This window comes from Erinaceus europaeus, chromosome 2, assembly GCF_950295315.1.
Source record: "Erinaceus europaeus chromosome 2, mEriEur2.1, whole genome shotgun sequence".
NCBI lineage: Eukaryota > Metazoa > Chordata > Mammalia > Eulipotyphla > Erinaceidae > Erinaceus > Erinaceus europaeus.
Genome location: NC_080163.1, coordinates 106748188 through 106772960, shown reverse-complemented (window position 1 = coordinate 106772960; position 24773 = coordinate 106748188). Strand labels below are relative to the sequence as shown.

The window sequence follows — 24773 nt, the reverse complement described above, 5'->3', positions numbered from 1 at the left end:
TATTTATTTATTTATTTTTTCAGCATGGGTGCTCTTAAGGATTGGAATAAGATCTCATCTGTGGCCTCAGAAGACAGAACCATCAGATAACCAGACTTTCTGAGAAACATTCCACTCAATCACACACACCCAGCTATGAAAAAGTTCTTTCAAGCCTGCTGCCTCCACACTGCACGCACCTCCCCACCAGCACACGCATGGGAGGTGGGGAGCAGAACCTGGTGAGATTTTTGTGTGGGAGGTACCCATCCTGTACTCCTCTCCCACCGACCCAGGTCCAGGGGCTAAAGGATAGTGGCCATGAAAGCCTCCCTCCAAAGTCCATGCTACTCAACCATTTGTCCCCAAGATATCTTCTGGACTGAACTGCTCTCCAGGGGACAGAGCAACCCCAACTCTGGTCACGAAGGGATTTGCCACTCTACAAGCTCTTCAAAAACCTTCTACTCCCCCCATCAAGACATGGCACTCCTGGTTGAGCACACATTACAATCTGCAAAGACCTGGGTTTAAGCTTCCTAGTCTCCACTTGCAGGGGGAAAAGATTTTACTAGCAATGAAGCAGTGCTGCATTTGTCTCTTTTTCTCTCCCTCTCTACCTCCCCTCCCCTCTCAATTTCTTACCATTTTGTCAAATAAATAATGCAATATTTAAAACTAGAAGAAGAGGAGGAGGAGGAGGAGGAAGAATTTTTAAAAAGACATGGACCCTGTGTTCCCGTACCTCTATGGCTACCTTGTTCATGGGGATCTGGCCCCTGGGACACACTGTGACTTTGCAGATGAGATGGTTTTATAAATGAGATGGTTCAACTCCATAAGTAGGAACAGAGATAAACATTCCCTACCCAGCCTCACCTGAACTGCAGATTCAAGATAGATGTACCTGATGACTATTTTCACTTACTACACTTTGGGGACAGTTCATCTCGGGATATTTATCAGCCCTTGCCCTGGAAGACAGGATTATTGGAAAGGTGTGTTTTTTGGTTAAGCTGGGACAATTGGTCTCCTTAACCTTCTATTCAATTTATATGATTTGACCCTTCAGGTTCAGTTAATGAACATGAAGTCACCTTTCAGGTTGGGTACATTTTTTAGGTGTATATGCCTGGGACAGACAATACAACTGTTCATGTGCAGAACAGTGAGTGGGTGGTCATATCTGTTCTGGCTGATTTTCATTCCCACCCCAATTCTGGCAGAAATATGCTGCAGTCACTTCATGAACTGGAATGTGGAGGTTGGAGACCCTTGTCTTCCAGGGACTGAGAGGTTTCCTATGTTGAGACTCTCACACTGGGATTTCCTCTTTCCGGTACATTCATATACCCACTCTTTAGTTATTTGGATTCTCTCTGTCTCCTTTATTTTTAAACCAGAGCACTGCTTACTTCTAGCTTATCATGGTGCTGGGGACTGAATTCGGGACCTTGGTGTCTCAGGCACGAAAATCTGGTGCTATCTTCCTTGCTCTTTAAAAAAATTCATATAGTTGGGCAGAGGGTAGATAGCATAATAGTTATGGAAACAGACTTTCATGCCTGAGGTTATGAAGTCCCAGGTTCAATCTCCCACACCACCATAAGCCAGAGCTGAAAAGTGCTCTGGTAAAAAATAAATAAATAAATAAATCATATAGTTGAGGTCTATTAAATTTATTATTTATTGGCTACAGAGACATCCAGAGGGAAGAGGAAGATGCAGAGGAAGAGGGATAGAAAGACACCTGCAGAACTGTTTTACCACTTGTGAAGCTTCCCCCCTGTAGGTGGGGACTGGGGGCTTGAACCTGGGCCCTTGCACAGTGTAATATGGGCACTCAACCAGATGCACCATGACTTGGCTCCTGAAGTCTTTTACCCTCTTGTTGCCCTTGTTGTTTTTCATCTTTGTTGTAATTTGTTGTTATTGATGTCGTCGTTGTTAGATAGGACAGAGAAGTGGAGAGAGGAGGGGAAGAAAGAGAGGGGGAGAGAAAGACAGACTCCTGCAGACCTGCTTCACCGCCTGTGAAGTGAGTCCCCTGCAGGTGGGGGACCAGAGTCCCAAACCAGGATCCTCATGCTGGTCCTTGCACTTTGTGCCATGTGCACTTAACCCGCTGTGCTACCACTAGGCTCCCTGAAGTCTTTTTTTTAAGAGAGACATTCAGCACTACTCCACAATCTATGAAGAACCCTTGGTGTAGTCCACTGTTGTTCACATGTGGTGCTGGGCTGAAACCTAGGGCCTCACCTGATGTCAGGGCACACACTCTAGTAGGTGAGTTGTCTCCCAGCCTGACTCTTCATTCTCCTTCTTCCTCTCCCCGTTCTTCCTCTTCTTATTCTCCTTCCTCTCCTCCTCCTTTTAAGTTTTTTATTTTAGACTTTAATATTTCTTTTTTTATTAGTATAGAAATTATGATTTACGAGACAGTTGCTGTCATAATAGCATAATTTCTCATCCTTCTATGGAAGGTGTCTGCATACCACTCATACCACCTACTTCCTCCACCATCATGTCGAGCAGCACTATGTGTAATAGCCCAAATGTGGAAGCAACCCATATGTTCAATGACAGATGAGTGGTAAAAAAAAGTTGTGATGCATATGTATATGTATATGTATATGTATATGTATATGTATATGTATATGTATATGTATATGTATATGTATATGTATATGTATATGTATATGTATATATCCCTTTGTGATATATATCAGCTATTAGTAAGAAAATCACTTTGATTTTTTTTTTTTTGTCTCCAGTGTTATTGCTGGGGCTCAGTGCCTGTACTACAAATCCACTGCTCCTGGAGGCTCTTTTTTTTTCCCTTTTGTTGCCCTTGTTTGTTTTATCGTTGTTGTGGTTATTGTTGTTGTTATTGTTGTCATTGTTAGATAGAACAGAGAGAAATGGAGAGAGCAGGGGAAGATAGAGAGGGGCAGAGAAAGATAGACACCTGCAGACCTGCTTCACTGCTTGTGAAGTGACTCCTCTGCAGGTGGGGAGCCAGTGGCTGAAGCTGGAATCCTTGCATTAGTCCCTGCACTTTGTGCCATGTGCGCTTAACCCACTGCGTTACCACTTGACTCCCCTCACTTTGATTTTTATCTGCTTGTTTCTTGACGGTCTCATCCGACTGTGAAAAAAACTCCATAGGCCAGAAAAACCTGACTCCCTAGCCAGAAGGAAGAACACAAAAATATTTTTTTCTAAATGTTTGAAGAACAAAAGAGAGCCTAACAGTGTGGAATATGTGGCCTAGGTACAGTGGACTGTGTCAGATTGTAAAGCATGGAGCCTCAGGTTTGATCCCTGACATCCCATCTGCCAGAGTGTTTCTGGTTCTCTCTCTTCCATCCTCCATAAATAAAACTTTTAATTTTTTAACTGTGAAATACAGAAATACTGTTAAGTCTGGATATGAGAATTCCCTAGCCAATCCTACCATTTCAGTCATGTGAGCAAAACAATATCTAGCTTATTTCATGAACACTAATGGTCTTTAACTTTGGTTATTTCTCTCCTTCCTTTCTTTCTTTCTTTATTCCTTTCTTTCTTTTTTTTTTTAACCAGAGCACTGATCAATTCTGGTTTATGGTGATGCAGGGGATTGAACCTGGGACTTTGGAACTTCAGGCTTGACAGTTTTGTTTGCATAACCATTATGCTATCTACCCCTGCCTGGTTATTTCTTGTAGGTGCCTCTGGCAATCCTCAAAGAAATGGAAGTCATCATTTTATTCTGAACTATTTCTTTCTTTTTTTTTTTTTTTTTTTTCTAATTTTTCCCAGAGTACTGCTTAGCTCCGGCTTATGATGACACAGGGGATTAAACCTGCGACTTTGGAGCCTCAGGCACGAGATTCTCTTTACATAACCATATCCACCCCCTCAAAGTCATCATTCTAAAATGTTGCAAAAGGATTTCACCGTTTTCAGCCCATCTTGGATGGAGCTTGAAGGAATCATGTTGAGTGAGATACGTCAGAAACAGAAGGATGAATATGGGATGATCTCACTCATAGGCAGAAGTTGAAAAACAAGGATCAGGAGGGAGGACACTAAGCAGAACTTGGGCTGCAGTTGGTGTATTGCACTAAAGTAAAAGTCTCTGGGGCGGGTGGGTGGGGGTTCAGGCTCTGGAACATGATGGCAGAGGACCTAGTGGCTGCTCTATTGTTATGTGGAAAACTGGGAAATGTTATGCATGTAGAAACTACTGTATTCACTGTCAGCTGTAAATCATTAATCCCCCAATTAAAAAAAAAACCTATCACTTTGAACCAATCTGTGCTGTCAGGAGACCTGCTGTAATAATCAGGACATAATTTATATTTACTATTACTATTATTATTATTATTTTGTGGCTCCAAGGTCTCATGGTTACACTGTTTCTGGGCTTTTTCTTTTATTATTTACTTATGCTTTGTTACCAGGATTATTGCTGGTACGTATGTAGGGTTTGGTACCTGACATAGCAAATCTATCACTCCTGGCAGTCATTTTTCCATTATAATTATAATTATTATTATTATTTAGAGAGATATTGAGAGGGAAGGGAGGACAGAGTGGGAGAGAGAGAAATGCCGACACTATTTCATGAATTCTCCTTCACAGGTAGGCCTTGAACCCAGGTCCTTGCTCATGGTAATATGTATGCTCTGTGAGGTACACCAATGTCTGACTCTTTCTTTTTCTTTCTTTCTCTTTCTTTCTTTCTTTCTTTCTTTCTTTCTTTCTTTCTTTCTTTCTCTCTTTTCTTCTTCTTTTTTTTCTTTTCAGAGCATCACTCTGGCCATATATGGTGCCAGGGATTGAACTTGGGATCTCATGCATACAAGTCCTGAGCTTTCTCTCAAACTACAGTAATTAAAAAAAAAAATTTTTTTTAATCTTTATTTATTGGATAAGGACAGCTAGAAATCAAGAGGGAAGGGGGTGATAGAGAGGGTGAGAGACAGAGAGACACCTGCAGCCCTGCTTCACCACTTGCAAAGCTTTCCCCCTGCAGGTAGGGACTGGGGGCTCAAACCCGTGTCCTTACACATTGTAATACATAAGTTCAACCAGGTGCACTACCACCCAGCCCCCTACAGTAATTTTTTATGATTGATTTATTTATGAGAAGGATTTCTTTTCTTTTTTTAATTAGGGAGGAGGAGCAGAAGAGAAAGATGAGAGAGGGGGAGGGAGAAAAGGAGGGAGAGGGAGAGACAGGGAGGGGGGAGGGGGGAGTGGAGGAGGGGGAGCAGAGGGGGAGGGAGGGAGAGAGAGAGAACTGCACCATCTATTGATCTTCCACTGTTCATGTGGTGCCAGGGCTTGAAATCAGGGCCTCTCTCCTAGTAAGGAGAATGCTATATTGGGTGAGCTACCTCCTGGCCCAGGAAGTGAGATAATTACCAGATAGTTAACACTCAGGGGGAAAATAAATAACTAAAACAAATGAAGGTACAAAACCAAATCAAACCAAAACTAACCTTTAGACCTTGGGAAAACTTCAGTGTTATCAGAGAGGATGAGGAAAGGAAGTGGAGAGACAGAGAGGTCTCTGATGTAATGGCACTGGGACTTCGGTGGTGGGTATGGCAAGTCTTAGGCGCATGCCTATACTATAGGTGTGAAACTACACCTCTAAAATATTGTATCATAAACCCATGCTAAAGCAAGTGGGAACCATAAAACAATGACAACAAGCATCCGTTTTCATATGGGGCCACTCCATCTTTGCTCAATTGGCCCACACGTTTCCCTGATGCAGGCCTTTACATTTTTCTGATTGAAAGTTTAAAATATGGGGAGGGGGAAGGAAACCTTAGAGTTAGGTTAAGATGCCTTTAATATTTAAGTCTTATAGATACAAAAGAAAAAAAAGATGTCATGGGACATATACTACTCAGCAGTCAAAAAAGACTGTATTTTGTCTTTCAGGGCAAAATGAATGGAACCAATGGTGTCATGCTTAGTGAAAGAAGTGAAGAACAGCTATGGGGTTATTTCACTCATATGTAGAATATAGAGAATTGAAACACATGAAACTGAAGAGAGAAAAAAATATATATAGTCAATCTATATCTATGACCTTGGGAGAACTATGGTTGATACTGTGGGGGGGCACAGATCTTTGGTGGTGGAAGTGGTGTAGAATTGTACCCTTATTATCTTATAATCTTGCCGTCACTAAATCACTAATAAAATTATATGTATATATTTTATAAAATTATATATTTAAAAAGGTACATTCATCTTAATCTGACTTGGAGACTTCTGCATACATCAGGATGAGAAGTGGGCTCTGCCTCTCCCATCACCTGCTGATGGGCCACCATAGATCTTTTCCCAGAGGATAGATAGCATAATTGTTATACAAAGAAACTCTCATGCCTGAGGCTCCAGAGTCCCAGGTTCAATTCCCTGAACCATCATCATCAATCAGAGCTGAGCAGTGCTCTGGTTAAAAGAAAGAAAGAAAAAAAGCAGAATATATATACATAGATCTTTTTCCATCCTGGACTAGATCCAGCTGAGTCTGAAACACAGTGGGCAGTGGTTCCACCTCACCAGCTCAGCACCTTCCAGAATGGTGGTTCCTCTGGAGAAACCTGTGTCCTGTCCCCCAGGGGCTCCTCTACCATTTGGATCAACTTTGGAATCTGGAGCCTATGACTATATATATGTAGATATATATTAATTTTTTAAAAGATTTATTTTTATTTTTATATTTTATTTTTTAACTTCTTTATTTTTTTATTTCTTTATTGGGGAATTAAGTTTTACATTCAACAGTAAATACAATAGTTTGTACATGCATCTCATTCCCCAGTTTCCCACATAACAATACAACCCCCACTAGGTGGTCTGTCATCCTTCTTGGACCTGTATTCTCCCCACCCACCCACTCACCCCCACCCCAGAGTCTTTTACTTTGGTGCAATACGCCAATTCCAGTTCAGGTTCTACTTGTGTTTTTTTTGTTTGTTTGTTTTGTTTTCTGATCTTGCTTTTCAACTTCTGCCTGAGAGTGAGATCATCCCATATTCATCCTTCTGTTTCTGACTTACTTCACTTAACATGAATTTTTCAAGGTCCATCCAAGATAGGCTGAAAATTGTAAAATCACCATTTTGTACAGTTGAGTAGTATTCCATTGTGTATATACACCACAACTTGCTCAGCCACTCATCTGTTGTTGGACACCTGGGTTGCTTCCAGGTTTTGGCTATTACAAATTGTGCTGCTAAGAACATATGTGTACACAGATCTTTTTGGATGGGTGTGTTGGGTTCCTTAGGATATATCCCCAGGAGAGGAATTGCAGGATCATAGGGTAGGTCCATGTCTAGCTTTCCCAGAGTTCTCCAGACTGTTCTCCACAGAGGTTGGACCAATTTACATTCCCACCAGTAGTGTAGGAGGGTTCCTTTGACCCCACACCCTCTCCAGCATTTGCTGCTGCTACCTTTTCTGATGTATGACATTCTCACAGGAGTGAAGTGGTATCTCATTGTTGTCTTGATTTGCATTTCTCTGACAATCAGAGACTTGGAGCATTTTTTCATGTTTTTCTCGGCCTTTTGGATCTCTTCTGTGGTGAATATTTGATCCATGTACTCCCCCATTTTTGGATGGGGTTATTTGTTGTCTTGTTGTTGAGTTTGGCAAGCTCTTTATATATGTTGGTTATTAAACTCTTGTCTGATGTATGGCATGTAAAGATCTTCTCCCCTTCTGTGAGGGGTCTCTTGGTTTGGGTAGTGGTTTCTTTTGCTGTGAAGAAGCTTTTTAATTTGATGTAGTCCCATAGGTTTTTACTTGCCTCAGTCTTCTTTGTAATTGGATTCGTTTCATTGAAGATGTCTTTAAAATTTATGCGGAAAAGAGTTCTGCCAATATTTTCCTCTAAGTTTCTGATAGTTTGTGATCTAACATCCAAGTCCTTGATCCACTTGGAATTTACTTTTGTATTTGGTGAAATACAGTGGTTCAGTTTCATTCTTCTGCGTGTTTCAACCCATTGTTTCCAACACCATTTGTTGAAGAGACTCTGCTTTCCCCATTTAATAGTCTGGGCATCTTTGCCAAAGATTAGATGTCCATAGGTGTGGGGGCTAAAGATTTATTTTTATTTTAACCAGAGCATTGCTCAGCTCTGGTTTATTGTGGTATGGGGGATTGAACCTGGAACTTCAGAGCCTCAGGCATGAGAGTCTTTTTGCATAACCATTATGCTATCTACCTGTCCCTGAGCCTGTGATCTCTTGTCCTGACATAAGAGGTCCTGCATTCTCTGAGGGGTCAAGCTCTGTAGGAGTATGTTCTCAGGGCTGTGAGCGGAATAACCCCACCAAGATGAAGCCTCAAAGGTCAGCTCAACCATGGCTATTGTTTTAATATCAGAATCTCTTGTCTTGGAACTGACTGGAGTCTCCATACCACAAGAAATCAGCTCAGTTCTAGACAGAAAATACCTGCCTGGACACTAAGAAATTGTATCTCCCCTCCCTATCCTGTTCTGGATGAGGATAGAGAAACTCTTAAGGAAATCCAGAGCTGTCAGGGTGTGTGCATTGCTCACTAAGTACCTCTAGGGACCTTGGTCTTTTTTTCACTTTAATTAGCCCAGTGAAACCACCTCTACCTTTCAAAGGAATCTGAGAGAAACTTCTGCCAAGTTCCAACCAAGTCCCTGTGATACTCAAGAACACAGGCCAGGCTCTCGTGTAGGTTAAGGAAATCCAAAGAATAAAGATTATAGGGAAACAGTCTACCTTTCTTTACAAGGTCTTGTTTTGCATCCCTGAAATCTCAGATTCAGCTATTACAATGAAGTCCTGTTGCAGAGAGAGCTGGGCTTTTATCACCACTTAAAATCTAATTAATCCATATTGAAGCACAAAGATTTCTGTTGTCTTTTAGGGTGAGGGGTCATAGAGCCCTCTTTGTTCATCCTTAGACTTATAACCATCAGGCATTGGGGATATAATTTTACCAAGCAAATTGGAAGGTAACAGATCAAATCCTTATCAGAAAGCCTAACTCATAGTTTTAACAGAGTCCTCCATCCTTTACATGAAACATTATATTCAAGAAGAACAAAAACACATTTCAGAGTGCCCAAAGAGTTAAGGATCAAAGCTTATATTCCAGGCAGCAAGATCCCAGGTTGTCACACCACTGTCAACCACAAGACAGCAGCTTCTATAGGGGTGGCAAACATCTTCAGATTTGTCGCAATGGCTTTAGTCTTCAGAGTAGTGATACAACTCATTGGACTTTCCTTATCTTCACTGGGATGGGTTTTAGCCATTATTACAACTTACTTGCCTCATTGGAAAAACCTGAACCTGGACTTGAATGAAATGGAAAACTGGACCATGGGACTATGGCAGACCTGTGTCATCCAGGAGGAAGTAGGGGCACAATGCAAGGACTTTGATTCTTTCCTGGCTTTGCCTACTGAACTCAGGATCTCCAGGATTTTGATGTTTCTGTCTAACGGGCTGGGCTTTGTGGGTCTGTTGATATCTGGTCTGGGGCTGGACTGCCTGCGAGTTGGAGAGAGGCAGCCAGGGCTCAAGAAGAGACTGCTGATCGTGGGAGGAATTCTGCTATGGACCTCGGGTGTCTCAATCCTGGTTCCAGTGTCCTGGGTGGCCCATGTGACGGTGCAGGAGTTCTGGGATGAGACCATGCCTGAGATCGTGCCCAGGTGGGAGTTTGGGGAAGCCCTGTTCATTGGCTGGTTTTCTGGCTTGTGTCTGGTGATAGGAGGGTGTCTGTTGCACTGTGTGGCGTGCTCCCCCTCGGCTCCCCTCAGCTCGGGCCGCTATGTGGTGGCAGAATCGCAAACTCAGTGCCCTTGCCTGGAAAATGGAATACAGACCCGGAAGTTTAAGACTTATCAAGAACAGAGTCGACTGTGATGTAGGGGGTTTACTTTGCTGTGAAGTGAACATCTTTCTTACCCTTTTCACTCAATAATTACTTTTCTATAGTAGGTCTGCTCCTGTCACTATCCCCCCACCCCTCAAAAAAATAGACCCCGAAAAGGAAAGGAGTAAATCAAATTGTTTTGGTAAGCATTACATAGGTGTGATCAATTTTTTTTTCATTGATCTGGCTACAGAAATAAAAGATGACATGATTGCCTCATATATTGTTAGCCTTAAGGTGTAACACGTTCACTTGATATTAGAAAAGTTTTTTTCTTCTGTTCTTGCTGGCAGCTGGCAGTGATAATAGTTTTATTTCTTAAATAAAAAAATAATAATAACCTGAAGTCTTTCAAGCCTGCTACGCTAGCAAAAACACATGTTAAGCAAATTTCAAAGTGGTGCTTTCTCAACAACTTTGGTCTTTGAACAGCAGTGGCCTGTACGTAGGAAGTGAGCAGACACCCTGTGACGGGACTGTGTGAGGCTGGAGGTCTGCATGTTCTGCCTGATACTCTCACATCCAAAACACTGGTTTGGCCTCTCTCTCCCTCTCTCCTCCAAAGCCTTCATTTTGAAATAGACAAACAATTCCAAAAAGAATGTGTACACTCTCTTGATACTGAAAGCTCATGTGCTCTTTGTCCAGTAAAAAGCAAAATAAGCAAACAGACAAAACAAAAACCCACAAGCCTATGGAAACATGCTTTGGGAGTGAAGCAATGGTGATGCTGATTAACCTACAAAGTCCTATTGCCTAACTGACTCACAGCATAAAGGGCATATTTAGGCGGGGGCAGGGGGACCTCAAGTATTTACGCACACATAACTGAATTTGACAGAAAGGCATTATGTAGATAAGCAGACTTGGTATTTAGTTCAATCCAAAGTGGCAGATGTTGCCCAAGGAGTGGTGTGTATTTATTTTTATTTTGAAGAAAGTTCTGATGTTGATCTATTTTTGATACAACAGAGTTATTTGTTTAAGAAAATACTTTTGGAAAGCAATAACACTCCTATTACAACAATGCATGCATTGAAATGAGAGAACTCTAGCAGATGAAAATCTGACAGTGGTAATCAATTAGACAGAAAACCAGAGTTGAACCCAGATTAGAAAGCCAACATTTTTTGCACTGAGATTTCTGAATTTGTTGAAGTGGGGAACGAACACGACAGCCAATTTTATCATCACAATTAAAGAAGCGTTAATGCCACTCCATGTTAGTTCAGTCACAAGCTGCTTACTATCAATTCAGCCCACAGCACATGAACATGATCTTGGCCACACCTTGGCATGACTGGCTTGTGGAATTATTTCCTTATCCTTTCCTGAAACCTATTCAACATGGATTTGAACAATAGCAACCCTGGCAAGAATCTTCCTATATACACAGTGAAAAACTATTTCTGAGTTCCACAGGTGATAACCCAAGTGTCACACTTCTTTGCCCAGCAAATGAAAGGCAGAAGTCAGTCAGGATAAAACCTGCAGAATTTTCTTCTGATGGCATTCTTATTTCGAACTGTGGCCCAGTTAGCTGGGATTTCCTTATCTCTGCTGGGATGGGTTTTATCGTGCCTTACAAATTACCTGCCACAATGGAAAAACCTGAACCTGGACTTAAATGAAATGGAAAACTGGACCATGGGACTATGGCAGACCTGTGTCATCCAGGAGGAAGTAGGGGCACAATGCAAGGACTTTGATTCTTTCCTGGCTTTGCCTACTGAACTCAGGATCTCCAGGATTTTGATGTTTCTGTCTAACGGGCTGGGCTTTGTGGGTCTGTTGATATCTGGTCTGGGGCTGGACTGCCTGCGAGTTGGAGAGAGGCAGCCAGGGCTCAAGAAGAGACTGCTGATCGTGGGAGGAATTCTGCTATGGACCTCGGGTGTCTCAATCCTGGTTCCAGTGTCCTGGGTGGCCCATGTGACGGTGCAGGAGTTCTGGGATGAGACCATGCCTGAGATCGTGCCCAGGTGGGAGTTTGGGGAAGCCCTGTTCATTGGCTGGTTTTCTGGCTTGTGTCTGGTGATAGGAGGGTGTCTGTTGCACTGTGTGGTGTGCTCCCCCTCGGCTCCCCTCAGCTCAGGCTGCTATAAGGAAGCACATTTGAGGTATCACCATCAGCACCTGGAGATGGAAAACACCCATCTGAGAATCTGAGCCAGGAGGACGGATGATGTCTGCTCTACAGGAGGTGCTGGCTCAGCCCTGCATTTGGTAGGATTTCCTGAGGCAGGCTTACCTGGTTCCCTGTGCTGTGATTTTTCCAAGTGGCAATTTCCCCTTCCTGTGACTATCAACTTCAAAAACAATCATTTCTTTCGAAGACGAGAAACTACTTCAACTCTGAGGCCAAAAGCAACCAAAGCTTAACAGCAATCACCCTCCTGACTGTGGGTGAGTTTTTTCAACTTTGAAATTGATCCAGTGACTGTAGAGACGTGGTAAACAGAACATTCTATCAGTAACTTACATATTTTGAAAGGTGTTACTTATAGAGATGAATCTTCTTGGCAACAGAAAATGTCACTGATCACCATTTACTTCTTTCAAAGGTTTGAGATCGCCTATCACACTACAAGGAAAAGAAGTCTTGTATATATTTCCTTACGACATAGGACATCTGACTATACTAAAACTAAGTGCTGCCTCTTTTTAGTGTGAGAGGTGAGAGATAAAGGAATCATCATTGCTTTTGAGCCAGAGACCTCAGTGCCTCTATGGAAAAGCTCTGCCAGGAACAGATGAGGCTGAACTTGTGTTTGGGAAGATTCATGAGAGACTGGACACACAGATGGGCTTTTGGCTTCTGTGTCCCATGTCATGCACTAGAAGACCGATGTTCTCACCCAATCTGGTGGTCTCTGGCTCTCTGTAGAAGCCACTGGGACACTGAGGGGGCAGTGTGGGCAATGGAGCCACCTGAAGTCCTTCCATTTCCACCAGCAAAATAAAAATACTCTTTTTCTTTTCTTTCTCCAATATCAGCATTATCTATTCTCCAACCAAGAACTATTCATGATACACTGCTGGCTTGGGGGATTCTCCATAAAATATTTTGATATTTGCACAGCCCATGGTTCAAATTAACTTCTATATTTGCACCAATCAGGGAAATGTCCCACACAATAAATGACACTGACATAGAAGTAGTAAGCAATATGTGTCTTTGTTTAAAAAAGAAGACCCACTGAATTTTTTGTTCCCATCCACAAACACATGAAAAGTGCAGAACCGAAGTTAATCTGGGTGATGTATTTGCAATACTTTTACAGACAAGACAAATTAAAACAGAAACATATTCAGAATTTAACCTGATTAAATATTTAGTTCAGTCCTGAGCTTTTGATATTTAATACAATATAAAGTAATAGCAAAAGAAAAAAAATCTCAGATTTATTTGATTTGCATGCTACAGAGCGATTCAGCTAAAGTTTGTTCATTTGGCTAGCAATATTCTTTTTGTACCTGTAACACTTAAGATTCTGATATACAAAATTGTAATAACATACTGATAATTCAAACTTGAGAACTAAATATTACATTTTTACCCTGTGCAGAATAAGTTCTACCTTTTAAAAATAGTATTTATAATACTAAAATTCATAGTTGTTCATATGGTTTTGTGATCAAGTTATGAAAATGTTTTGTTACTGTGACTCACTGGGGGTTAGTACAAATATGATAAGATTGTTAAAAGCTGCCTATAAATACATAACACTATTGCTGATTTTTAAAGTGTGGAAAAGGGTGATAGTAAAATACATTTGTCTTTTATGTTAGAAATGAGCAAATTTTGTATAAGAAAATCCAAAGCATCTTGGTCACAACTGTTAACTACCAGCCTGAGACAGGTTTTATTCTTTTATGCTTATTTAAAATTTTTTGTATTACAAAAGTTAACAGCTAATCTGGTGAAGATTCATAAAGCTGTAAATATTCCAATATAGCCTCTTCTATGTCAAACATTAAAAATGGCCAGAACCGAACTATATATTAAACAGAACATAAATAAGACCGTAAATAAATAAATGAAGAAAATAAAATCGTACGGCACAACTACACATAACTCTATAAACATTTTCATGGTCAAAATAAGAAGCTGAAAAACAGCTGACCTTCATTTAACTCTACATTAAATAAACTTCTGTCTTTCACATTTGACCTTGACAAGGATGAGTGGGACTCCTTTTCTAGTTTTCCTTAGTCAATTTATAGAATCAACCAGGCAGCCAAATCACTAGGCTGGTTTTGTTCAAAGTAGTGTCACGTCCAGTTATAACTTCAAAGACTTTTGTATATAAGTGGTGGGGCATGGTGGGGAAAATGTAATTAAAGTTCTAGGCTTAGAAATTGCTTAATTTGAATTTTGACTCTGATAAAAATGAACTTCCCAAAATATGTATAATTACTTTCAGGAAAATAAAATGCCATGCTAATGAGAAGTCTAACTTAGGAACAGAACCTTTTCTTTTTACAGGGCCCATTCCTTTAAGATGATTTTTGCATTGGACAAAACAAAACAAAAGAAGATTTCATTTGCTCTATAAGATGGCTAAGCAGAACTGTCTCTCCCAGTTATCACCAACTTAAGCAGGGATAAGTTTGATTTCAATTGCATGAATACTATTTCCTTTTTTAATTGCCTTTGTGCTGGTATAGCTACACTAAAGTTGGTTTCTTTTAAGAGCCCGGATGAGGTAAGCTATAATTCTATACCAGAGGTCACTTTCATCCATTTATGTCTCTAAACCCGTTCATCTACAATTTTCCTTTTTAACTTAGCCAATACTTCGAATGAACAGCCTCCTCAGACAAGCTCTTCTCATTACTTCCCGACTCTTTGCCACAAGTTAGAGATAGGGTCCCTTAATAACGAGATCTGCTGAGGAATTTCTAGCAAACGTAAGAAATCTATTTAAGGCCGTGATTTTGTGTTTTGCTTTTCTGTATTTTGGACAACTTTGATTCAGTCAAGAGACCTTTTCCTTTATTCCTGGTTTCACCCATGATTTCTGGTTATATTTTTCTCCACATTACCATTATTGTCTGCTTTTGGGACCTGGGACCACACAGTCTCCTATATGAAACTACCCTCAGTTCTAGAAGCAAATAGTATTAACAAATAAAAAAAAAAGAGAGAGAGAGAAAATAAAAGAGTATTGGTACAAGCCAGGAACTCACATTTGAGCACTCCAAAAAATTCTGGCTGACTGCTTTAGAAGCAGCTGCTCAGTGATGAGTTCATTTTAGAGTCTTTCAGGGTCACTGCTTTTGCCAACCCCCAGTCCCCAATGTCATAAATCACAAGGTCTTTAGCGCCACCTCCAGGAGGACTGCTCCTCTGAACTCTTGAGATTCTTGCCTTGGGTATTTTATTTGTTTGTTTGTTTTTCTTTAGACCCAAAGAAAAGAACAAAAGGGACATTATTTTAAGGAGACAAAGTGTTCCAAGCTAGGTGATGGAAATGAACACAGTACCTGTCTTGGGTGGACTTGGATCTCTGCACTGGCGCTTACCCTCTAGGTTAAGTTCAAGCATAAAGAGTTGTTTTTGAGTACAACACCCCAAGGTGTCCTTGCCATCTTCACAGTCAACTTGCCAGAAAACAAAGGAAATAGCCAGTCACCTTACTGCTGGACCAAGTGGTTTCTCAGCAATTGGTCCCAGCAGTTATCCACTGCATCCTGCCTCTTATTTCATGTGTACACAGCGCAGCCCCCCCCCCCCCCCACCCCCTGGGAACACACAGACTGTCTAAGAACTGTGTACCAGGACATCCCATTTTGGTTATCTGATTTCTTTTTCTTTTTTAAAAACATATGAGAATTACATTCAAAGTACTTTACAAATGAACATGTGGAAAATCTGATGTGAAATCAAAGCTCTTTAAGAGTTGAGAGCTGTATATTACAAACCCCTGGCCCCACCTCCCCCCACCCCAACAAAAAGTCCAGTCCTTTGTCCTCTCTGAGACATGAACAGGTGCGAAGGACTTGCTGAAATGACATCATCACACGTCATCTGCCGGCAGGGACGGGATGCTTATCTTGGCTCTGGTGAAGTAGGCAATTTTCTCCCTAAGTTGAAGTTGAGAAACAGGCTTTAGTATTATGTTGGAAATAACCTGTTACCTTGAAAACCAGTTCCCAAGAATTTCAGTGGAATCTCTGGAAGTTGACTGGGAGATGGCTGAGCTCAGTGACAACCAGGATTATCTTTTTTTTTTTTTTTTTTTTAATGTGGCGCCCCATACATATATAATACGGATACTGAACAGCCTTCACCGGGCCAACTTTCTTACTTCTGTAATATTTTATTCAGTTATTTTAAATAGAGGAAGAGAGGAGTTGAGAGAGAATGTAGAGATAAGAGAGGAGGAGAAAGAGAGACATAGACAGACACCCACAGCCCTGTCTCCCTGCTAGTGAAGCTTCTTCCCTGCAAGTGGGAACCGGGGATTTGAACCCAGGCCCTTGTGCTCCGTAACCAGGTGTGCTCAACCAGGTGTGAGATTGCTCAGTTGCCTCCAGGCCAATTTTCTTCTTATTTTATTACAGAGAAAGAGATGAAAAGAGTAAGAACAAAGACAGGGAGAGAGAACACAAACAATGGATCCATCCCATGCTCCACCCCACCCCTGCGCTGTCCATGGTGCTGCCATGTGGTGCAGGTTATCTCCTGGCCCTGTATTTGAGCTTTATTATTATTACTACTTTAAAAAAATCTATTGATTTATTTTTTATGAGAGCTAGAGAATATAAGAAAGAAAGAAAGACAGGAAGAGAGAGAAAGAAAGAGGGATAGACCAGTTCTGGCATACAGCAGTGATGGGGATTGAACTGAAGGCTTTTTTATGCCATTCTGTATAATTTCTTACTGAAAAACACTCATTACATCTGAGAGCTAGACACATCTTAGCACTGGGGTGGAGGTGAGGGATCTAGGTGGAGTTTGGCTGTGGCAGCTGGCTGTGGAGTTTGTGATGCAGTAGGGAGCAAGGGGTCACTGATTCTGAAATTCACTTTCACAGAGACCCCAAGCAACTCAGATAGAATGCCTCCCCCCACTACAACAACAATAAAAACAACAAGGGCAACAAAAGGGGAAAAAAAAAATGGGTCCCCCCACAGTGTCCAGGGCCCCAAACTTACCTGAAAGACTGTACCTGCCGAGGAACCTTCCGGCTTTGTTCCCGCAGGCGGCACACGTCTTTGGAGACTTGCCTCATCAGCTTCTCTGCATTCAAATCTTGCTTCTGTTCTTCTTTTGACTGTTCAGCCTGGAAAGGGAACAAAAACACAGTTGCCCCACAAAGTGGCATAAGAAACTCCTGCAGATGTGCTCCAAAAGACTTGCAAGGTGTGACTGAAGCCAGAGAGGTAGCCAGACAGTGAGGAGGTTGTTATCTTTTGTCACCAGTAGGGGTTGATATTCACACATGAACACAGGTAACGAAGAAAGTCTAAAAAGTTCCCATCCCATGCCTGCCCATTCCAGGAAGTTGGGGGGTGGGGGCTATATTTCTCCTGGAAAACTGTTCCCACTACAGTACTGTACATTTTTATTAAATTTATTCCCTGACACAGTATTCTTTGATTTTACAAGTACTCTTAAAAATTAAATATCCTAATCACCTCTGGCTGGTGTATAGGATTGCAAGAGATTTTCATGTATGTTTCTTCTATCTGCCCATCTCACTAAATCTGCACATTATCTGTATTTGCATCTATATTCTAAAGTAGACAGGCCTGTGATTTTCTTTTTTGGTAGTATTTTTGCCCAGAAATAGCACCAGGAACACACACACACACACACACACACACACACACACACACACACACACACACGAGGTAGAATGAGTTGTGGAGTGTTCTCTCTCTTTTCTAGTGTTTGGAAGAGTTTGTATAACATTTAGATAGTCTGTTCTTTGAAAGTGAGAACTTGGCTATAAGACATCGCAACTTTAGTGTGTTCTTTGCTGCTAGGGTTATTGCTGGAATAACCTTGTGGAATCATACAAGCATGATTCTAATGCTCCAGTGGACTCTCCCCTCTCCCTCTACTCCTCATAAAGAGTGAGAGACAGAGAGACAAAGAGAGAAAGATACCCACAGCATAGCTCCACTATTCATGAAGCTTCCCTTGTGCAGGTGCTCCCATGTGGTTCTGGGGATATGAATCTGGGTCGTTATACGTGACAAAGTGTGTGATTTGCCTGGTGAGCCATCTCCCAGTCTTCTGTGGAAGGAGTTTTTTTGGTTGTTGGTTTTTTTGTTTTGGGGGTAGAATCAGAGAGAAAATGAGAGGGCAAGGGAAGATAAGAGATATCTGCTACACTGCTTCACCACTTGTGAAACATCTCCCCTGAAGGAGGGGGCAAGGGAGTTAAGGGGCTTGAACCCAGGGCCTTGCATAAATGTCTATGTGTGCTCTCCTGGGTGTGCTACCACATGGTCCCACTGTGGCCAGGTTTTTTACGGCTGCTTTCACCAAAGCTAAAGGAATCAAACTTGAGTATGACTGAGGGGTTCTGGGCACCTCTGTGTGGCAGGTTTTGAGAAACATTAGCTCTGCAGCCTGGGAGATGGTGCAGTGGTAGAGCTACAGACTGCACGCATGTGGCTCAACCATCTAGGATCAATCCTTGATACCAAACACACCAGAATGCTGCTGCCCTGTTCTCTCCCATTCTCTCCTATCTCATGGAAAGAGAAAAGGAATTTTTAATGTTGTGCTTCTTTAAGACATATTGGTACCTGCTTCTCAGCTTGTTTCAGGAGCTTTTGGAATCGCTCATCTTCCAGCACCCCAGGGGGAAGGTCAGTCTCTCCCTGAGCTTTCAGTTCCTCTAGCTTCTGCCTCAGGCCCCTAAGAGCTCGGAGTTCATCATTGAGGCGACTCTGCCGAGTCAGAGAGGCCTGGAGGTCCAGTTCTAGGTCCAGTGAGGTGCGCACCGGGCACTCCTGGGAGGCTCTTCGAAGGACTGGCTGGCACACCGTCTGCAGAGATAGACAACGAGACCCCACAGAGCACCCTTAGCCCCTGGCAGTCTGCTCTTCCTCTAGGAAGTGGATGGCACCTGTGTGGGGGCATCATGGGAAATGGGATGGGTCTGGAGGTGAAACTCAGGTCCTCATAGGTTAGGAAAGTCTAATAGTCCTGCCCTAGCAGGATAGGAGGTGGTCTGAAGTCTAGATGTTGGGTTGGACTCAACTCTCAGTACTGTGCAATGCCACAATTGCATTTGGAGAATAAAAAGACAGTACCAGGAACTCATGGCCCACCTGAAATAATGAAGAATTGCGAAGATATGAGGACTTGAGATGGGAGCCAGAAGATGAGGAGATCTGAAAGCCTTGAGTCTTTCTCTGCCTGCCCCTAAATCAGCCCCTATTTCCTAGTCTTATCTTACTTTTCCCCAGATAAAGAAAGGCTCTCATTTTCTTTAGAAGGAGGGAGAAATCAATTTGAATAAGAACTCCTATCTCCATTGTTGGGTGGAACAGCAGTGACAGAACACTGTCTGTTTCTGCAGTGTGATGGTTTGGCTTCTGTAGCATCAGGCAGTTGAGTAGATTTTAAAGGGAGACAATCACAGGGCTTTAACCTCAGAGCACGGAGCAGTGACTCTTGGTGATTTGGTGATTAGATGCTGATTTAGTCCAGGAAACAGAGGCGTTGCTGAAGAAATACATACCCTTTTCACCCTCAAGCTACGTCGTTCTGTAGAGTTTCTCACAAACAACGATTTTTTAGCCAGGGTGGAACTGTCACTGTCACTTCGATTTAACTGACAATGAAATGTTTAAAAAAAAGAAAGAGAAAAAAAAGTCAGTCACTACTAACAGAAATTTAAAACAGAAACATTTGTCAAGCAGGTCATGATAACAGAGTTTAGTTCTTTTTAAGTAAATTTTTCTCTGCTCTATGTTTTCCTTAATTTTTTAAACTGTTAAGTGAAAAAAAAGAGAACCTGTTAAGTGATTGTCTTTTGGTGACATTAAATTAAAGTCCAATGTTAAGGAGCCATGGGACGGCACACCCTGTTAAGTGTGCAAGGACCTGGGTTCAAGGTTGTGGTCCCCACCTGCAGGGGGCAGTTTCATGAGTGGAAGCAGTGCTGCAGGTTATCTCTCTTTCTTTTTCATCTATCCATTTCTCTTTGTCTTGTCAAATAATAAAGGGGTAGAGAGGAGAAAAACAAGCCACCAGGAGTAGTGGATTCATCATGCAGGCAGCGAGCACCAGTGATATCCCTGGTGGCAATAAAACAACTTTTTTTGGTAATAGAATGAATATATCCAGAATGTTAAATGTACTTTCTAATCAATTTTATAACATTAAATCTATATTACTCTAAGTCAAAAATACTTCCAAGAGGTGGAATTTGGTAAAATAGTGCAAATCCTGTAATATTCTTCATAGAACTCTGAACCCAATTCAGTGTCTACAGGCATTACTAAGAGATGTTTTTTGTTCTAACACCCACCTTACTTTTTTTTTTTTGGGGGGGGGGGAGGATGGTGGGAAGCATCATCATATATAGTAGAAATACACAAACTTGACAAAATTCTTATCACTTTATACAATTAAATACAAACCCGAGTTTGTATTTATATTTATACACTTAGGTCCCTGAACTTTACTGATTTGCCAAGTAAACAGAATACCATTCAGAATCAATGAAATATCAGATTGAGCAAAAGAAAAGGAAAAAAAAGAATCCTAAACCCAAACTAAGAGAATCATAAAAAGATGATACTTTTTAGCATTTCCAGGCATAAATATTTGAAGGCAGAACTTAAGGTATAATCACCCCCTTTTAAAATATTTATTTATTCCTTTTTGTTGCCCTTGTTGTTTTATTGTTGTAGTTATTATTGTTGTTATTGATGTCCTTGTTGTTGGATAGAACAGAGAGAAATGGAGAGAGGACGGGAAAACAGAGGGGGAGAGAAAGACAGACACCTGCAGACCTGTTTGACCACTTGCTTCACAAGTGGGGAGCCATGGGCTTGAACGGGGATCCTTACTCCGGTCCTTGCCCGACTCCCTTAAGGCAGAATCTGTAGGTAGAACTTCAAAAGTCCCGGTACACAGTACTGTTGTCATGGGCCGCCCAGGGGCTGCTTACCCTGCAGATGTACTGGTTCCGCTCTCCGGGAGAGAAGGTCTGCGAGCGCACGATCACGCTGCTCCGCACAAGGGGGCGCTGTCGAGCACTCAGGCCATTGCGGTCTTTGGGGCGAACCGCCAGCCCGGCATTACCTGCCTCCTCCGTGTTGGTCTCTTTATCAACCTGCACCAGAAGCCGGCAATTTGTCAGAAGTTGATAGGTGTGGAAACATTTAGGCTCTGTTCTCTGAGAATGGAAGAAATAACTCGCTTTCTCCTGGAACTCCCCTCTCTACTTTCCTCTTTTTCTCTTAAAATATGAGGGGGTGAGGGAGGTGGGTCTGTAAGATAATTGAGTGGTATTGCTTATGGTCTGGGCTAAGTTTGCTGACACCACACACACTCTAAGTAGAGAGTAATAATTTTGGGGCCATTTTAATATGCTGAAGCATTTACAATGCTTCTTATAGCCTATTCCCACAAATGCCTTTTTTGTGATCAGCTTTTGGTGCAAGAGGCTGAGATGGGAAGATCCCTGTTATTAGGAGAACAAGGATGAAAATATTCACCAGGGTGGGTGCTCCAGCAGGCAGCTGGCTGCCAAGGTCCTTGGCACAGCTGCTTTCTCTCCTACTGGAGCCTTCATTCATTTCAGGGATGTTCAGGCATGAACTTGTGTCCTCTGTGCAGCGGCTGCTCTCTGATAAGTTAACTTTTGGTTCTTCAGCAGACCCCAGCTCATCAGAGGCTTCTTCTAGCATTGTCAACCTGAGGTGAAACAACACACAACACACCTGAGGTCAGGTCGGTGGGCTCCAGGAACAAGTTGGGAATGTGGATCTGGTTCTTTGGGCAAGACCAACAGATTCACAAGGAATGATATGAGCCCTTTGACTGGAATTTTTTACACAAATGCTCAAGAAAAAGAAAATGATGATCATAGGTTTTTGCAATCTGTAGCAAAGTCACCATTAAGTTCAGACTGAAAGTTGAAGAAATTTGGTCAAGTTTGTGGATGTTAAAATAGATGGGCCTGGGCCTATGGAGTGTACATGTTACCCTGACAAAGACCCAGATTCAAGCCTCAGAGCCCCACCTGCGGGGGAGGGGAAAGATTCACAAGTGGTGAAAGTGTTTTTGTTTTTTTTAAATTATTTATTTATTTTCACTTTTGTTGCCCTTGCTGTTTAACATTGTTGTGGTTATTGGTGCTTTTTTTTCTTTCTACCTCCCTATGCTCCCCTCCAATTTCTCTCTGCCCTATCAAATAAAAGGAAAAAAGAAATAAGAAGAAAGAGAAAGGGTCTGGAATCCACACATTAATTTATTTGTTTTTGCCACCATAGTTATCATCGGGGGTTGGTGCCTGCACAATACCACTCCCAAAAGCCATGTTTCTCTTTTCCTCTTTCTCTCTCTCTTAAACAGAGACAGACCAAAATAGAGTAAGGGAGAGAAAGAGAGACACCTGCAGCACTGTTCCACTGCTTGTGAAGCTTCCCAGTTTGCGGCACCCCCCACACTGCAGGTGGGGACATAGGACTTGGGCACATGCACATGGTAATATGTGTGCTCTACCAGGTGTGTCACTGCCAGGTCTTTGTGTATTAGTTTTAATTCTGCCATTTAAAAAATACTGAGGGGTGGGGGGAGTCAGGCAGTAGTGCAGCAGGTTAAGCACACATGGCACAAAGCATAAGGACCGGTGTAAGGATCCCGGTTCAAGCCCCCAGCTCCCCACCTGCAGGGGAGTCGCTTCACAGGTGGTGAAGCAGGTCTGCAGGTGTCTATCTTTCTCTCCCCCTGTCTTCCCCTCCTCTCTCCATTTTTCTCTGTTCTATCTAACAACGACGACATCAACAACAACAACAATAATAACTACAACAACAATGAAAAACAACAAGGGCAACAAAAAGGGAAAATAAATAAATATAAAATTTTAAAAAAATACTGAGGGGTGGGGTGACAGCACAGCGATCACACTTGGATGTCTGAGGTCCCAGAGGATCCAAATTCAATCCCTGGCAATGGCAACAACAACAACAACAACAACAAAGCTATAACTGAGCAGGGGTCTGATATCTCTCTCTCAAAATAATAAATGAATCTTTCATAAAAAATATAGTGACAGACAGGGAGGTGGCTCAGCAACAGAATGCAGGACTTGCATGTATCTATAAAATGCTTTATAGATACAGCCATACACAGGATTGCATGCTATCTATGCCTATGCGTATGTATTAACAAGTAGCTAAAACATAACAGTATAAACCACATATACACAACACAAACCCAAATGATTAAATGTCAGACTGGACAAGAGAATATGGTGGTTATGCAAAAGACTTTCATCCTGAGGCTTCTAGGTCCCAGGTTGCATCCTGGCTACTATATAAGCCAGAACTGAGCAGTGTTCTAATGGAAGAAGTATATTATGTAGGTGCATATGAATCTATAAAGAGTTGACACACTCACAGAACAGTATGAACCAGGAAAGAGTTTCTTATGTAGGTGTGAAATAAGAACAAACACAAAATGAAAGTTGTAACAAATAAGAGATGCCAACTTAGAAGTTGTTTTCCAAACATCTGCTTGGATTAAGCAGAGTTTTCATGGTATTTATTATTTCAAAAAAAGGGTCAGTCTTACCGCTAATTCTAAATTTACAGTCAAAAGGCCACACTTTCAAAATAAACAGTTTAAATGTAAACTGTTTGAAAAATCAGTAACTAGTGTTAAAACATCACAGAAGACCAAAAAATATGACATGTGTTAATTTTGCCTATAGTCTTGCTATTAGTTCCTTCTACATTTTTTAAAAACTGATTAACATTTATTTATAAGACAGAACTGAGAGAGGGAGGGGGAAAAGGGGGAGAGAGAGGGAAGGAGGGAGGGAAAGAAGGAGGGAGGGGAAAAAAAAAGCCAGAGACCACATCACTGTACAGTGTCAAGAACTGAATGAAGGGCTTCAGGTATATAAGCCTTACACTCTACCAGCTGAATTTTTTTTTCCTTCCAGCTGATCCTTCAACTCTCTGATGCCCAAGGACAGACTTTCCTCCAGGCAGTTCCCAGAAGTTGTACCATTTCCATAATAACATACAAACCTATAAAGGTTTCTCTGAAACATCTCCCTGATTCCTTATAAGAATCTAGACACTGGGAGTCGGGCTGTAGCGCAGCGGGTTAAGCGCAGGTGGCGCAAAGCACAAGCACCGGCATAAGGATCCCGGTTCGAGCCCCGACTCCCCACCTGCAGCAGGGGAGTCGCTTCACAAGCGGTGAAGCAGGTCTGCAGGTGTCTATCTTTCTCTCTCCCTCTCTGTCTTCCCCTCCTCTCTCCATTTCTCTCTGTTCTATCCAACAACAATGACAGCAATGATAACTACAACAATAAAACAACAAGGGCAACAAAAGGGAATAAATAAATAAATATATGAAAAAAATTAAAAAAAAAAAAAAGAATCTAGACACATTCTTATTGAATTACCCATAGCAAAAACAAGTAGTTGATTTACCAGTCTCCATCTGGACCCCTGTGCTCTTCTTCCTGCTCTAGTTCTTCTTCCTCTTCCTCCTCTTGTGCTAATTCTTGCTCCACAGCCAGGAGCTCAGCAGAAGTCCTTGCAAGTAGGGCTGACACTGCATCCTGGAGAATGTAAAGTCCATGGTAGTTAGTATCACAGACTCTTAAGAAATGGTTTAAAGGGGGGTCGGG

General features: G+C 41.9%; 3 protein-coding genes and 2 long non-coding RNA genes across 5 annotated transcripts in view; 4 read left to right on the top strand and 1 right to left on the bottom strand.

Moving 5' to 3' along the window:
- LOC132536618 (uncharacterized) overlaps positions 1-24773 on the top strand; it is a 411585-nt gene that overhangs the window by 149319 nt on the left and 237493 nt on the right. The gene's annotated exons all lie outside the window — the stretch shown is intronic.
- Positions 1-24773, top strand: part of LOC132536960 (uncharacterized) — a 114310-nt gene that overhangs the window by 17129 nt on the left and 72408 nt on the right. The window lies entirely within an intron of this gene.
- On the top strand, positions 9225-9914 carry LOC103123416 (putative claudin-24). Its single transcript, XM_007534071.2, has one exon. It carries the CDS (start codon positions 9225-9227, stop codon positions 9912-9914), a length of 690 nt encoding a protein of 229 aa, XP_007534133.1.
- Positions 11431-12093, top strand: CLDN22 (claudin 22). The gene has a single exon (XM_007534072.2). The coding sequence runs from the start codon at positions 11431-11433 to the stop codon at positions 12091-12093; it is 663 nt and encodes a 220-aa protein (XP_007534134.1).
- Positions 13084-24773, bottom strand: part of WWC2 (WW and C2 domain containing 2) — a 76254-nt gene continuing 64564 nt past the window's right edge. Inside the window, exons 16-22 of the mRNA XM_007534065.3 lie at positions 24574-24704; positions 21622-21820; positions 21072-21236; positions 19635-19727; positions 18694-18936; positions 17089-17216; positions 13084-16014 (exon numbers count right to left, since the gene is read on the bottom strand). Coding sequence (XP_007534127.2) covers positions 15948-16014; positions 17089-17216; positions 18694-18936; positions 19635-19727; positions 21072-21236; positions 21622-21820; positions 24574-24704 — 1026 coding nt within the window. The 3' untranslated portion in view covers positions 13084-15947. The remainder of the gene's footprint in view (positions 16015-17088; positions 17217-18693; positions 18937-19634; positions 19728-21071; positions 21237-21621; positions 21821-24573; positions 24705-24773) is intronic.

Bases quoted from the DNA above. Each gene is read 5' to 3' on its own strand.
- LOC103123416 (XM_007534071.2), top strand. From the start codon at position 9,225: ATGGCTTTAGTCTTCAGAGTAGTGATACAACTCATTGGACTTTCCTTA.
- CLDN22 (XM_007534072.2), top strand. From the start codon at position 11,431: ATGGCATTCTTATTTCGAACTGTGGCCCAGTTAGCTGGGATTTCCTTA.